Here is a 14,058-nt window from a genome sequence, read left to right on the forward strand (position 1 = left end):
TAATAAAAATAATTACAAATACTTATAAAGTACTTTAAAGTTTGTCATGCATTTTATATACCTCATTTGCTAACCCAGACAAGGGATCTTGTTTCCAGCAGATGCCACTGCCTAGCCAAAATTCTTCTTTCCCTAGTGCCTGACCCCTGTCGATCCTTTTCTCCTTGTTCCCTCAACAAAATTCTAGATTAATCCTCATGATCTAAAGGAAAGCACACTGGATCAGGAACCACAGGACCAGGATTCCCATGTGTGACCGTGACCCAGTCACTTGACCTTACGGAGCCTCAGTTTGTCCATTTGTAAAATGGACTGGTTATGCCTTCTCTATCAGTATAAACAAACAAACCAACAAAATCCGTTTTTTTTCCCCAGGGAGCTGTAAGTGCTCAGGCCAACTTTCTATAAAGTTTGTACTCTAAACCCCAATCCTAGAACTTGCTGATTCAATCATTTGCTGAACCTGGAAAAAGCCATTAGAGGCATCCAGCAGCAAATCCTATGATCCTAAGTAGGGCTTAGGCTCCAGAGGCTGGGTCACTGTGGCTTCCTACTTACCGTCCCATGGTTTGTATCCAAAGATAGCACTCTGGCTCCACCCTAAATGGATGCACGCTTTGAACTGTATCTCTAGCAGATGGTGCTCAGGACCTCTTGTAACTCATTGCAGGTATCTATGAGACAGCTGGCTAAGGCAAATACTCTCTCCCTCCCCTAAGCCTTCTGGCAAGGGCCAGGACTGGGATAAAGATCTGAGACTGGCTAGAGAACAGAAAAAATGCTAACGGGTTCAGCCAAGGGCAGAACTATAATAGTCTGGCCACCAGGGCACCCCTCTCTAGCACCCAAGACACCTGACCAAAGACAGCAGTACTAACCACCCCCGTTCCCGCATCCCTAGCTTGCCCAAGCCTTTCCCTTCCCTTTCCTCGCAGGATGTCTCTTCTCCAAACCCGGTTACCTTGAAGAAGCCAATGATGCCAACACCATATTCCACACAGTACTTGTCCAGCAGCTCCCGGTTCCAGGCGTCCAGGTTGACATACTTGAGGATGTTCTCATAGATGATGAGCGCAAAGCGACCCCGGTCTTTGTCTGTAAGAGTAGGCATGTCCCCCTTCCCGGGGGCAATCTCTGTCCGGTACTTGAACCGGCTGGACTCCAGAATGGCCACGATCTCCTGGCCCAGCTGGGAGTAGAGGCTCTCCACAAACACCAGCACAAGCGGATCAGTTCGTGATGATGAGGAAACCTTGAGGGTCTTGAGGGGGAGTAGGCGAGAGGGAGTGATCTGGGGCTCCTCATTACAGTCAGGCCCAGCGACCTCACCTGAGGGCTCCAGGCTCCTCTTCCAGCCATACAGGTAATAGGCAGAGACAAAAACGCTGAGCAGGCAGAAGGCGAACAATAAAAGCAGCACGGTCTGAGGGGACGCCTGCCTGCGAAGCCTCCGCGGGCACAGGGGGATGCTCATCCTGGCTCCTCGATGCTGCTTAGCAACCACCTCCCCCACCCCCCACCCCCCAATTCTTTTCACAGGAAGAAAAACAAGGGTTCAATCCAAAGCAATAAATTAAAAATAATTAATAACAGAAGCTGTTTGTGCACAGGGATGCGTAGGGACCGAGGGTGTCTCTTCTTCCCACCAGGGAGGGGGGTCCATGGACTGAGCTGTTCTCCTTCCTCCTTGCCCTGTTTATGTCACCATGGCAAATCTGCTCCTAGTCCCGGGGCAGAGCAGAATTGGCCCAGGGGCGTCAGTGCCTCCTGGGGAAGCTGGGGTAGGGGTCCAGGGACACCCTGATGCAGGGAAGGGCTTTCATGCTGTCCAGGTGGGCCTGCTGCAGCTGTGGAAGCCAGCTCTGGGAGGGGAAAAAGTAATCAAATTAGTTAGCTGGAACCAAGGCAGCAAAAGAGCAGGTAGGCGTAGGTGAGGGAGGGAAAAAAAAGGAGGGTCATAGTTCACATGGCATTTTAGTTTCTAAAGCAAAGCACTAAGGAAGCAATATAAATGTTATTACCCCCATTTTACAGACAGGGAAACAGGCTCAAAGGAAGAAGTGAGCTGCTCATGGTCATATGGACAGGGTGGAAAAAGCATGACTGGAACCAGGTATTCTCAGTCTAAGTCCAGGGAATATGGAAAATTCCTCAGGGGAACTGTTGGATCTAATACAGTTCTTCTGGGACCCCCATCCCTCCTAGGATACGTGCCTGGATCAAGACCACGTGTATCCTTATGTGGCACAAGGGAGGAGACAGATGGAGAGATGGTGATAGGATTCAGAAATACCCACACGGCTTTATTGTTGTTTAGTCTTTTCCAACTCTCCGTGACCCTATTTGGGGTGGTTTGCCATTTCCTTCTTCAGTTCATCTGACAGATGAGGAAACTGAGGCAAGCAGGGTCACACAGCTACTAAGTGTCTGAAGCCACATCTGAACTCAGGAAGATGAATCTTTCTGACTCCAGGCCTGGCATTCTATCCACTGTGCCACCTAGCTGCCCGATCCAAGAGATACAGAAGGAAAATACTACCTTCCCTTTCTCCGATCCATACCTCATGTTCAGGACTTCCCCTATTAAAGGAGCTGAGCCCCAGCACCATTTAACTTAATGAATGAATGAACCCACTCTCCCCACTTGGCTGATTAAGTTCAGCTCCAAGTACCCAACCCAATCACACAGCAACCCTACTGAGGAGCTGTTTGCTAAAGCTGCCACTCCCTTCCCAACCCTAAACTTCAGTCCCTAAAAGCATCATCCTGTCATGTCCCTGGCACCTTCCCTCATTAAGGAAAAGGATGGGAAAATGACAGACTCTGGGGCCTGGGACGAACATCCAGACTTATCTCCACAAAGGCCCTGCCCCCCCCCAGATTCTGCACAGGGAAAGCTGTGTTTTTGTTTGTTTGTCTTGTTTATGAGGAAAGACTGTCTCATTTTTAAATGGGCATTGTATCACTTTGGTCCAACATTTGCTCCCACAAACCAACTTCCCTTGAAGGACTGAATCTTTCTAGGGTTTAGGCAATAACCTTCCTTCCAACCTGTAAGAGACTATAAAAGAACCTGTTATACTATATTATATGGTAAGAGGCATCAGAGGGACCCTCCCATTCCCCTCCAGGCTGTTCCCAACCCCAGAGAAGGGCAGTGGGGTTCACAGCATTTGAAGCTGAAAAAGACCAAATAATTAAAACCCTCAGTAGAGAAGGAAACCACCAGTCAGAGGGGTCAACTATTTGTCCCAGGACACATAGTCCAAATAGAAGAGACAGTATTTGGAACCCAGGCCATCTGAAACTCCACCATCATGTTGCCTCCCTTACACTATGCTATGAAGACACTGGAGGGGCAGGTAGGTGGTGTGGTGAATAGAGCATGAGCCCTGGAGTCAGGAGGACCCAAGTTCAAATGTGGCCACAGACACTTAACACTAGCTGTGTGACCTTGGGTAAGTCACTTAACCCTAATTGTCCTGCCTTCCCCCCTGCAAAAAAAAAAAAAAAAGACATTGGAAGGATCATCAGCCTTCTTCTCTCCAGGTGGAGGCAGAGCCTCTGCCAGGACACTTGGCAGATACCAAAGTGAACATCATAACTGCAACTCACATTTCTATAATGCTTTAAGGATAATGCAGTGCATCCCCCATGGTAATCAATTAACAAACACTTAATAAGTGCTTTCTGAGGAAGCGAGGTGATCAGTAAATAAACATCATCCTGGACTGGTGGAGTCTTAAGTTCAAATCCTGCCTTTGGACAATTCCTACCTATGCAATCCTCACCTGGGTTTGCCTTGATTTCTTCATCTGTAAAATGCAAACACACCGCATGTGCAGGTGTGTGCAACACACACACATACACACACACTCTCACCCACAGAGCTCTGGCAAAGATTAAATGAGGTAGCAAAGGTGACTTTGTATACATTAAAGTACTATATACATGCTGCTGTTATTACTCTGGGCCAAGTAATGTGCAATTATTACTATGTGTCAAGCCGGAAGGAAGTCAAAGACACAAATGAAACAATTTATATTCTCATGAAATAAACCTCAGAGTGACTATGGGAAGAAGGGGGGAGATGGGAGAATTTAAGTGACTTTTACTTGACTCATATGGTTTATCAGAGTCAGGATTTGAACCCGAGTCTCTCTACCCCAAGTCTATCCTTCTTTCGACTTCCTGTAAGGTGGGGGTGAGGAGGGAGGGGGGAAGCCAAAGCATTCACTCTTCCTCCATGTTCTGAGAGGCTGGCTTCCAGGCCTCCATCACTTAACAGGCGGCTGTGTCTCTGGCCGGACATGGTCAGGCCTCCCATTCCCAATAAGTAACTGGCCACGGCTGGCCACGGCTGCCAGCATGGCTAGAAAGGGCTTGTTCCCCAACAGCACCAGGCCTCTGCTGCTCCTTTACCGAGGCTGTCCACTGAAGCTCTATAGGCCAACTGAGTCGGGTTCCTCTCCCTCCTGGGAATTCCTCCCCAGGACCCTGATTATCCATCCCAGTCACTGAAAGAGAGAGCTCCAGAAGTCTCCACAAGAGCTGAGGCAGGAAGGGCTGTAGATAAGGAGGTATAGACCCTCTGTACAGTGCCGGGCATGTAGCCGATGTTTAAAGATGCTCACTGATTGACTAATTCTTGGCAGAGATGGGACTTGAACCCAGGTCTCACAATTTCCAATTCATATTTTCCATTAATACTACATAGCCTACACCCTTCCCAGGCAAAGAAGATTAATATCATTTACCTTCTCAGAATAAAACTAATTGATTACTTTTCCTGCCTAATCCTGTCAGTCCTATCCAGGTTAATTGCATGTGGGAGGGAGGGGCAGGGCTGCCAATGATATAGAAGATGCCAGGTTTTCCCTTACTCATCAGGAGGGAGGATAAGGGAAAAGCATTTTAGTAAAGCCAAGCTTGGAATGGGGATGGAGGTAGGGGAACACAGTTATTTTGTAAACAAAACCTTGACCACCCAGGAAGGCAGGATTCTTTCCAGCTCCAGCCTCCCTCCCCCTCACACACACAAATCCCACATTAAATGGCTTGCTCCCAATAGAAGGCTGGGCAGGGTGCCTGCCTTGCACACACCCACCTACCAAAGGCACTGTGGTATAAGGGGCCAAATCACTAACTCAAAAGTCAGGGCCTTTTAATTCCACTGGTGCCACTTGCCTCCTTTAGACAGCTGGGGTTATAAGGGCTTCACCCTTAAGTGCTCAGTCTGCCCCAAAGGTAGCCTCAGAGCTAGGCTGTATGAAGAGGAAAAACTATAGCTATCCATGAGCCTGGAGGGCACCGCAAGGTCTCTCAGTGTGAAACACCAACCACATCAACCACCAGTCCCCAGGCAAAGCGGAGAGAGGACAAAACGCCTAACTAGCCTTCAGAAGTGAGTCTGACTGCTCTGCTATCTGCCCCCAGACCCTAATCTACTGACAAGGTGCTGGCAATAATGAAGGCGATGCTCCTGTGTCCATGGAGACACCATGGCAACCCTGAAAATTCGGAAAGTAGCCCAGTAACCAGGGCAGTCAGAACACCTCTCCTCCCTAGGCAAAAACACCCAGACTTGGCCCTATCCCCACCCCTCCCTGCAATGTACTCAGAAACCCTGTAGTTTGGGGCAAGGAGGAAAGGGAGGGTCTCATGAGGTCCAAGGATCTGGGACAAATATCATTAACCTGAGGGTCCTCCACCCATCACCTGGACCTAGGAACAAGTGGGAATGGGGCAGTGGACAATTCCCAAACACGCTCTGTGTGTGTGTTTCTCTCTGCGTCTCTCTGACCCTGTCTCTCTCCCACTCAGTTAACCCCAAATGCCTTTCCTCCCCCCTTCCCACCAAAAAAAAAAAAGGAAGGCTGTCAGACAGAATTGGGAGTGCTATCTATTGCTTCTCCTCTCCCCACCAGCAATCCTCAGTTTCCCCATCCGGAAAATGATGCAGTTGTAACTAGATAATCTCTAATGTCCTTTCCAGCCCGAAATCCTATGACCTGTCACTGCCACAGACCTCAGGAGATCCACACAAGGTCCCATATGTATCTCCTTGGTCCGCTGACCATTTCAAACTCAAATTCCATCCTCCCAGGAACACCAGGAAGAAAGAAGACTTCTACCCCAAATGGAGAGAGCCCCCTTCCACTTCCAAGCATGGAGCACATTTCCTAAGGCACCGGGCAAAAAGGCAGCCCAACAGGCATCACAAAAGAACTATCTGGTTACAATGGGAGAAAGGACAAGCAGGGTTTTAGTGGATACCTGGAGATGCAAAGCAAGGAGACAGCCACTGGCACAGAGAGATTACACATTAAGCTTTAAGTATCGCCACAGCCTGCAGTATGAGGGAGAAACACACACACACACACACACACACACACACACACACACACACACCCCCTCTCTCTCTCTCCAGCCTGAGTCCCCATGGTGCTCTGGACACAGCCTGCCTCACAAAGTCGCATCATTCCACTTACACAGAACTAGAATCACAGAATGTTAGACCTTCAAGATTATTCAGTCAACCTCAATATTTCCACAGATCCTCCACTGCTTAAGGGGATTATCCTCTCCAGTGCAGGCTACATCCCATTTAGGTCCTCCTCCTTTCTCTGATCCCTGTCCATACCCTTCTGAAATCTTCCACAAAGAGAACCCATCAAATGCAATGACAAGCTTTTCCTGGTTCTTTTAATAAGCTGTGGATGTAGCTCTGGCTTTGTTAATTCCTTGCTTTTGTTACATGACCGGTTCACCCACTTCTGGGGTTATAAACATCCTTAATGATATATGTGCAACCAACTTGTTAATGATGAAAGAGTGCCATTGGGCACCTAACCACCACTGATACTACCTGTGTGACCTTGGGCAAGTCACTTAACTGCCTCAGGCTTCAGTTTCCTAAATTATAAAATGGAATAGATAGTTTCTGAAGCTCCTTCCTACTCTGGTTTCTATGATCCTTTTCATCTTTCAAAGCAAGGCTCACAGAGTCCATGTACTAGACTCTGTTTCACATTCAGAGTGTAAATACATTCCAAACTTCACCTTCAGTCAGGAGTCAAGAAATTCATCCATACTAGAGCCAGAACTATGTTTTAACAGACCCTATTGCTTCAGTCCTTGGGGAGACAGGGAAAGAGGAGCTGAGGAGGAGGAATGAAACTTGCCCCAGCTTCACAAGCACCTTACATCCCCTAAAATAACTTTTGTTAACTGTGACAAGGGGATCTCCAGGACCCCAAATACCATAAAAGAAATAAGCAGCACAACAGTCCTGTGATTTCCCCAGAACCAAAGACCCAGACACAAATTCAAAGGGCATTAAGCTAACATCTGTCGCGTTTTGGTGCTTTCCACTGCCGCCTCAAACTGGACTCAAACCCTGCACTGGCCCTCTGTGTGCCCTGGGAGCCTGGAAACACCCCCCAATTGTAGGGCACACACTCCAATTCTTATCTGGCCCCACCTTAGAAAAAGTCTGGGATCCTGGGGAAGATCAGGTCTCCCTATGGAAGCTATTCATTAATGAACTCCATGGAAGAATGTAAGTACACTGGACTGAGAAGAAGACAGAAGACCTGAATTCTGAGACCAGCTGTTACTCACTATGTGACCTGGAGAAAGTCACTCTTCCCTCTCCCCAAAGCCTCAGTTTCCCCATCTATAAATAAGTGGGTTGGACTGAATAATCTCAAGTCCCTTTCAAGCTCTAACATTATAAAATTCACCAATATGGAAATCTGTTTTGCTTGACCATGCATATTCCTTACAAGGTTTTTGTAACCCTGGGGCAGCTAAGTGGTACAGTGGACGGAGTGCCAGGCTCAGAATCAGGAAGACCTGAGTTCAAATCCAGCCTCAGATACTTAATAGCAGTGTGGGTGTGACCCTGGGCAAGTGACTTAACTTCTGGTTGCCTCAGTTTCCTCATCTGTAAAATGGAGATAATAATAAGAGTACCTGCCTCCAAGAGTTGTGGTGAGGATCAAATGAGGTAAGACTTGCAAAGCATTTAGCACAGTCCCTGGCACACAATAAGCACTATATAAACATTAGTTATTATTATCATTTTTCCCCAGATGGGAAGGTGGGAGAGAGAAAAAAATATCTGGTAAGTTAAAAAAAATTAAACAGATTCAATCCTCTAAGACAATTAATGATAAAGCCCGCAAAAGACTCATAGAGACTCTCAGATTTGAAGGAAACAAGGGAAGGCACAGTCGGTTGGTATCAGAGCTAAGATTTGAACTCAGATTCCCCAACTCCATTTCAAGGGCTCTTTCTATCATTCAGTCTCTGCAACATCCCCTAAGAGTATTCATCTGGCTTTTAGCATTAAAGTCCTCTAATGATGAGCACCTCACTTCTTCCTAAGGCAGTTCATTCCACATTTGGGCAGCTCTCATAAGGTTTTCCTTACACTGAGCTGAAATGTATCCCTGCACTTCTGCCCAGTACTTTAAGTTCTGTTTTCTGGGATCAAAGAAAACAAATCTCATCTTTCTTCCATCCAAAATACTGTCAAATGGTTGAAGACATTCTCCCCAGCCTTCTCTTTTCCAGGACAAACATCTTCCATTCTTTCCTTAATCCGATCATTCTAGGCAAGGTAAGTAACTTCACTCACCATCTGATTGCGGCTCAGAGAACTCCAGTCTGACCAAGGAGGAGTGCAGCAAGGGGATAACTTTCCTGGTTCTGGATGTTAGGTAACTACTAACACAGCCTAAGGGCTTGTGAGCTTTTCTGGCTATTAAGTTACATTGTTGACTCACACTGAGCTTGTAGAACATGAAAACCCACAAATCTTCAACATAGGAGCTGCTCCCTGAACACCTATTCTCCAATCTTATAGTAGTAAGTAGTTGATTTTTTGAACCCAAGTGTGGGACTTTATATTTGTCCCCATAACATTTCATCAAATAAGGAGAATACTATCTAATCTATATAATAATGTATTATATTCTTAATACAGATTAATAATTAATAAATATAGATTAATTAATAATCAATAATACAGATATAATTACATATAATAAGATCTGGCCCCTTGTTCTGGCCAAAATCTTTTTATATCTCAATTCTCTATCCAATATATTAGCCATCCCCTTACATCACTGTATCATTTAAAGATTTTATGCCATTTGCTTTCCTCAAAGACACTGACAGAGGCAAGGCCAGACCTCTGTTTATAGGTCACTAAAGACCTTCCACTAGGTTGACACTGATCCATTAATCACAATTCTTTGCATCTAGTTATTTTCAACAAGTTCTCGTTCTACCTAATGGTATAAACATCTGTCCACAACTCTACATTTTGGCTTAAGGATATCATGAGAGCTTTCATCAAATGCCTTCTTAAATTCAAATATAGTATGTCTATAATATGACCATGGGCAAGTCATGGGTGGGGATTAGGGATGGACCTTTCTAGTCTCCCAAGTCATTCAGATGGTGAACTAGAGACTGAAAAGGGACGGGAGTCTAGGCCAGCTGTGATAACTCTCAGAACAATGAGAATGAAACAGAAAAGAACTCTTTGTCCTGTGCTTTGAGGGAAAGCAGGTGCTGTCCCTTTCCCCCTCCCTTTCTCCCCTCCCTCATCCCCAAGCACCCTAAGGAGAATGAAATATGAAGATGATTGAGGGGATACTAAATTTGTGATCATCACCCCTACCATACATTGCTCCTCATACCTGGACAAGTGTCTGGAACTTTCATTAAGATGCTTGAAGGGGTGCTGAGAAGATAAAAACCACTGGTCAGTACATCCTTCCTCCCAGGCTAGGAGCAGGACCGTTTGTGCCTCCGTTCCATTCCTCAGAACTCCACCTGTTGGCTTTACCTTCTGTTCAGGTTTTATCTTCAGTCTCAGCAGGTGACTCCTGCAATCTGATGGAGGCAGAAAAAAATCAAGGAGAAACCTTAGCTATCATATAGCCCATCACCTTTTACAGAAAAGATCGAGGATCAATGTGAGGAAGTGACTTATTCTAAATAACATAGGATTCAATGGCAGAGTTGGGACTAGAACCAGGTCCCTTCATTCTCAATATAGGGGCTGGTTTGTCAAGTACTTGGGCTTCCAGGAGAGAGAATAGGGCCCCTTTATAAATCGGGGGAACTCCCAGGGAAGGAAAGGCTGGGAGACAGTCACATGTTAGCAAAACAGGCTTCTTGCCTGCTGGTTGGTGTGTGTTGTGGGGGGGAGTATTTTCCAAAGGGATTGATAAACATCTTTGTCCCTCACAAAGGCTACAGATAGTTTTGCATTGTTCCAACCAAAACCAGCAGGACAAGGAAGGGCCTGTTAAACCATGAGATTAAACAAATCAAGTAGCAGAATAGCTAGGGTCCAATTTCCATCACCAGGGCCAGCTAACAAGTTATCTAAGGCAACTGCCAAAGAGGCTTAGAGGCAGAGTTGGGGGAGTCTCTACTGCCTGAGAGAGAATGAAACAGAAAAATCTTCCTCCAGTTACTGCCAGGTCAGGATCAGCTGGTTATATAACCCAGGCTTCAGTGACAAAGCTATTTGCAAAGCAGTACCAGGAAGGGACTGCGCTTAGGCCCTTGAAAATCATGTGGCTCCCTTCCCTATCACATCTTCCCCTGCCCCCCAAGATGCACCCAAAACCAACAGAGAGCTATGAGTTACACGGGACTCTAAAACATGAAATGTTCTGCAGAGTTCCACAGTTATCTCAGAACACAGACTATCCTAAATCAAAGGACAGTCAGAGAACCCAGGATGTCAGGACACAAAAGGGATGACAGAGAGCATCTATTTCAACTTCCTTATTGTACAGGAAAGGAAACTGAGGCCCAGAGGAAGGAGGTGACTTGTTTGGAATCACAGAGCAATTTAACAACAGAGTCAAGACTCAAACACACATCTCCTGCTGCCCAGAGTAGGACTAGGGCTCTTTAAACTAATCCTGATGCTTCTTCTTCCTCAAGTGTGATAGCAAGCCCAGACTTGCTCCCCAAAACTGGTATGGAAATTCAGAAATATCCAAAGGCCTCCAATTCCCAGGGGAATTTGGGGAGAGGATGGGGCAGAGAAAAGACAATCAGAAGAAGCTGGGTGATTTTGAAAAGTATAGAGATGGGGCAGCTAGGTGACACAGTGGCGAGAGCTCTGGGCCTGGAGTCAAGAAGACTCACCTTTCTGAGTTCAAATCTGGCCTCAGACATTTACTAGTTAGGCGACCCTAGGCAAGTCACTTAACCCTGTTTGCCTCAGTTTCCTCATCTGTCAAATGAGCTGGAGAAGGAAATGGCAAAGCTCTTCAGTATCCCTGCCAAGAAAATGCCAAATGGGACCACAAAGTGACAGACAGACACTATGAAAAACAATTGAGCAACAAATAACAACAACAAAGGTGAGCAGGAATTCTGCTGGGTCTTATTTGTGCACTCTGATTTATAATTTGGTACTGATTTATTCTCTTCAGACTCTTCTAGTCTTGGGAGTGGGGGAGGGCAGAGCCACCTAGAGAATAATGGAATTCATGACAGACAATAGCCCTGTTGCTCCAGCTCTCCCTGTCCACTGGATGTGACTCAGAGCTCCCAGCTGCCCTGGAAATGACATGCAATGAATGTATCTGAAGCCTCGGCATCTGGGGTCAGGAAGGCAAAGGACTGCCACAAGGACAAGCAAATAGATTTCTGACCCTCCCTCACAAATTGCTCTCACATGAGTTTAAAAGAAAAAATTACTGGAACCAACCTCACATCCTAACAGGCAGGTCCACTGCCGACTCAATATGGAAAGCCAGAGCGATGGGGAGTTTCCACCATGCGGTGTCTCTCATCTCTGTCCCCTTCCCTTTTTTCTATTCCTGCTATCTCTCCCCCAAATCAAGGTCTAATCACCTAGACTACTGCAACTGGTCTCTGGGACTTCAGGTTTCACCCTCTACCTTATTCCAAATTATCCCACCCAAGTGTCAGATAAATCTTACTGATCTAGATTTTCAATCACGTTGTTGCCCTCTTCAAGCACCTTCAGTGACTCTATGGCTTACTGAATCAAGTCCAAACTCCATGGTATTCAAGCCCTCTATTTTATCTTTCCAGGCTTATTTCATGATATTCCCCCAATACCTACTCTGCCCTAACCAAAGTGGATTGAATACCACTGGCCTCCATAAACGTCTTTGTGATTTGGTTCACACAAGCCCCTCAACCTGGAATGCTTTCTACCCCTAATTCTATCTACTGAAATCCTACCCATTCTTCACCAGCTCAAATGCCACGTCCACTCCTGGAAGCCTTCCTTGACCCTTATAGTCAGAGACAATCTTCCAATCTCTTTTGTCATTTTGAGGCATTTATCCTGCTCTGTTTACCACTGGAGTTATTTAAGTTCATAGAATTTCTCCTACAAGATATAAAGCCCATGAGAGCAGGGATTGTCTCACTCATTTTTTAATATCCCTGGGGCAGTAGCTAGGTACTCTGGAAAAGGAGTTGGTTTTGAAGCCAGAGAGGTTCAGATCCTACCTCTGACACTTAATACTTACATGCCTTGGGCAAAACACTGACTCTCTCTGGGCCTCAGTTTCCTCATATGTAAAATGAAAGGTCTGGCCTCTGAACCTCTTCCAGCTCTAGCTAAACCTATGACCTATGACTCCAGGACATAACACACTGACCTTATACACTTAAGAAATGGCTGCTGAATTTAACTGAACGCCAAAAAATACTTCAGCTACCTTCTCCAGTCAGTCAGCCAATCAATTAAGCCAGGCACTATGCTAAGTGCTGGGAATACAGGATGAAACTGAAACTCCCTGCCTTCAAAGCCTTTATATCCTAGCAGGGCAAACAGCATGGACATAACTACATACAAAATAAATACAAGTTGGGGGAGAGCTGTAGCTTGGGAGGAGGTGAGAGTGAGGTCAGGAAAGGACTCATATAGAAGACTGATTGGTAGTACAGTAGATTCAGTGCTGGGCTCAGAGGCAGGAAGACGTGAGATAAAATCCCAAAGTGATATGGTTTGAGGCAAATCACTTAACTCTGTTCAGTATCAATTTCCCCTCTAAAAAACAAGGAGACTAATAGCACCTAATTCAAGGGATTGTAGTGAGGACCAACTGAGATAGCCTATGTAAAAGTGCTTTGCAAAACATCAAGCACTATATAAATGCTAGCAGTTACAATAACTATTATTAGAAGGTGGTGCCTCAGTTGAACCAAGGTAGGTGGATTTCATTCTCAACAAGACCAAAGAATAGCTAAACAAATTATGGGACATGAATGTGAATGGAATATTACTATGCTGTAAGAAATGATGTGTGTGATGAATACAGAGAAACATGGGATCTATATGAACTGGTGCAGACAGAAGTCAGTAAAGCCAAGAAAACAATGAATACAGTAACTACAATGTAAATGGAAAGAACCATGACACTCCAGGACATCAACAGTAAATGTAACAAAATTATAAAGATCAAGCAAGGCCCAAATGAAGAGATGAGCAAATATCCCCAACTTAATCTTTCTTGGAGGTGGGAGGTCCACAGGTATAATTCATTGCACGTTTTCAAACTTTTTTACTGATCAATTGTGCTAATTTTTTTCCTCTCTAAAATGTGCTATTTTGGGCAACTAGGTAGCACAGTGAATAGAACACTGGCCCTGGAGTCTGGAGGACCTGAGTTCAAATCCGGCCTCAGACACTAACACTTACTAGCCCTGTGATCTTGGGCAAGTCACTTAACCCCAATTGCTCTGCCTTCAACCCTCCCAAAAAGTTTTAAAAAAATGCTATTTTTACATGGGATGGCTCTCTGGGGGGTTCAAGGAGAAGGCTACTTGGGATAATGATGATGATGTAAGAAACAGAAGACATCAATAAAAACTTAGTCTAAAGACAAAAAGACACAGGTAAGGAACTATGGAAAGATGATACAGAATGTTTAAGCATCAGGGTAAGGCTGAGTAACACACGGCTCATATCCTTAACCTGACACCTCCAAAGAAGGTCTCAGTCACCCATCTAAGTGGCAGCAGGGAAGGGAATAG

General features: G+C 45.6%; 3 protein-coding genes across 13 annotated transcripts in view; 1 reads left to right on the forward strand and 2 right to left on the reverse strand.

Annotated features, from left to right (window-relative positions):
- RPS14 (ribosomal protein S14) overlaps positions 1–14,058 on the forward strand; it is a 195,631-nt gene that overhangs the window by 132,385 nt on the left and 49,188 nt on the right. The window lies entirely within an intron of this gene.
- The window catches only part of HNRNPH1 (heterogeneous nuclear ribonucleoprotein H1), a 329,511-nt gene that overhangs the window by 98,071 nt on the left and 217,382 nt on the right, over positions 1–14,058 (reverse strand). The window lies entirely within an intron of this gene.
- The window catches only part of NDST1 (N-deacetylase and N-sulfotransferase 1), a 55,085-nt gene that overhangs the window by 26,586 nt on the left and 14,441 nt on the right, over positions 1–14,058 (reverse strand). For all 4 annotated transcript variants that reach the window (XM_069102600.1, XM_069102596.1, XM_069102597.1 and 1 more), the window contains 2 exons: positions 9,714–9,909; positions 962–1,862 (listed from right to left, as the gene is read on the reverse strand). In XM_069102600.1, coding sequence (XP_068958701.1) covers positions 962–1,474 — 513 coding nt within the window. In that variant the 5' untranslated portion in view covers positions 1,475–1,862; positions 9,714–9,909. The remainder of the gene's footprint in view (positions 1–961; positions 1,863–9,713; positions 9,910–14,058) is intronic.

Source organism: Petaurus breviceps, unplaced genomic scaffold, assembly GCF_028583685.1.
Source record: "Petaurus breviceps papuanus isolate PSGF00001 unplaced genomic scaffold, PetGlider_PUasm1.0 551, whole genome shotgun sequence".
NCBI lineage: Eukaryota > Metazoa > Chordata > Mammalia > Diprotodontia > Petauridae > Petaurus > Petaurus breviceps.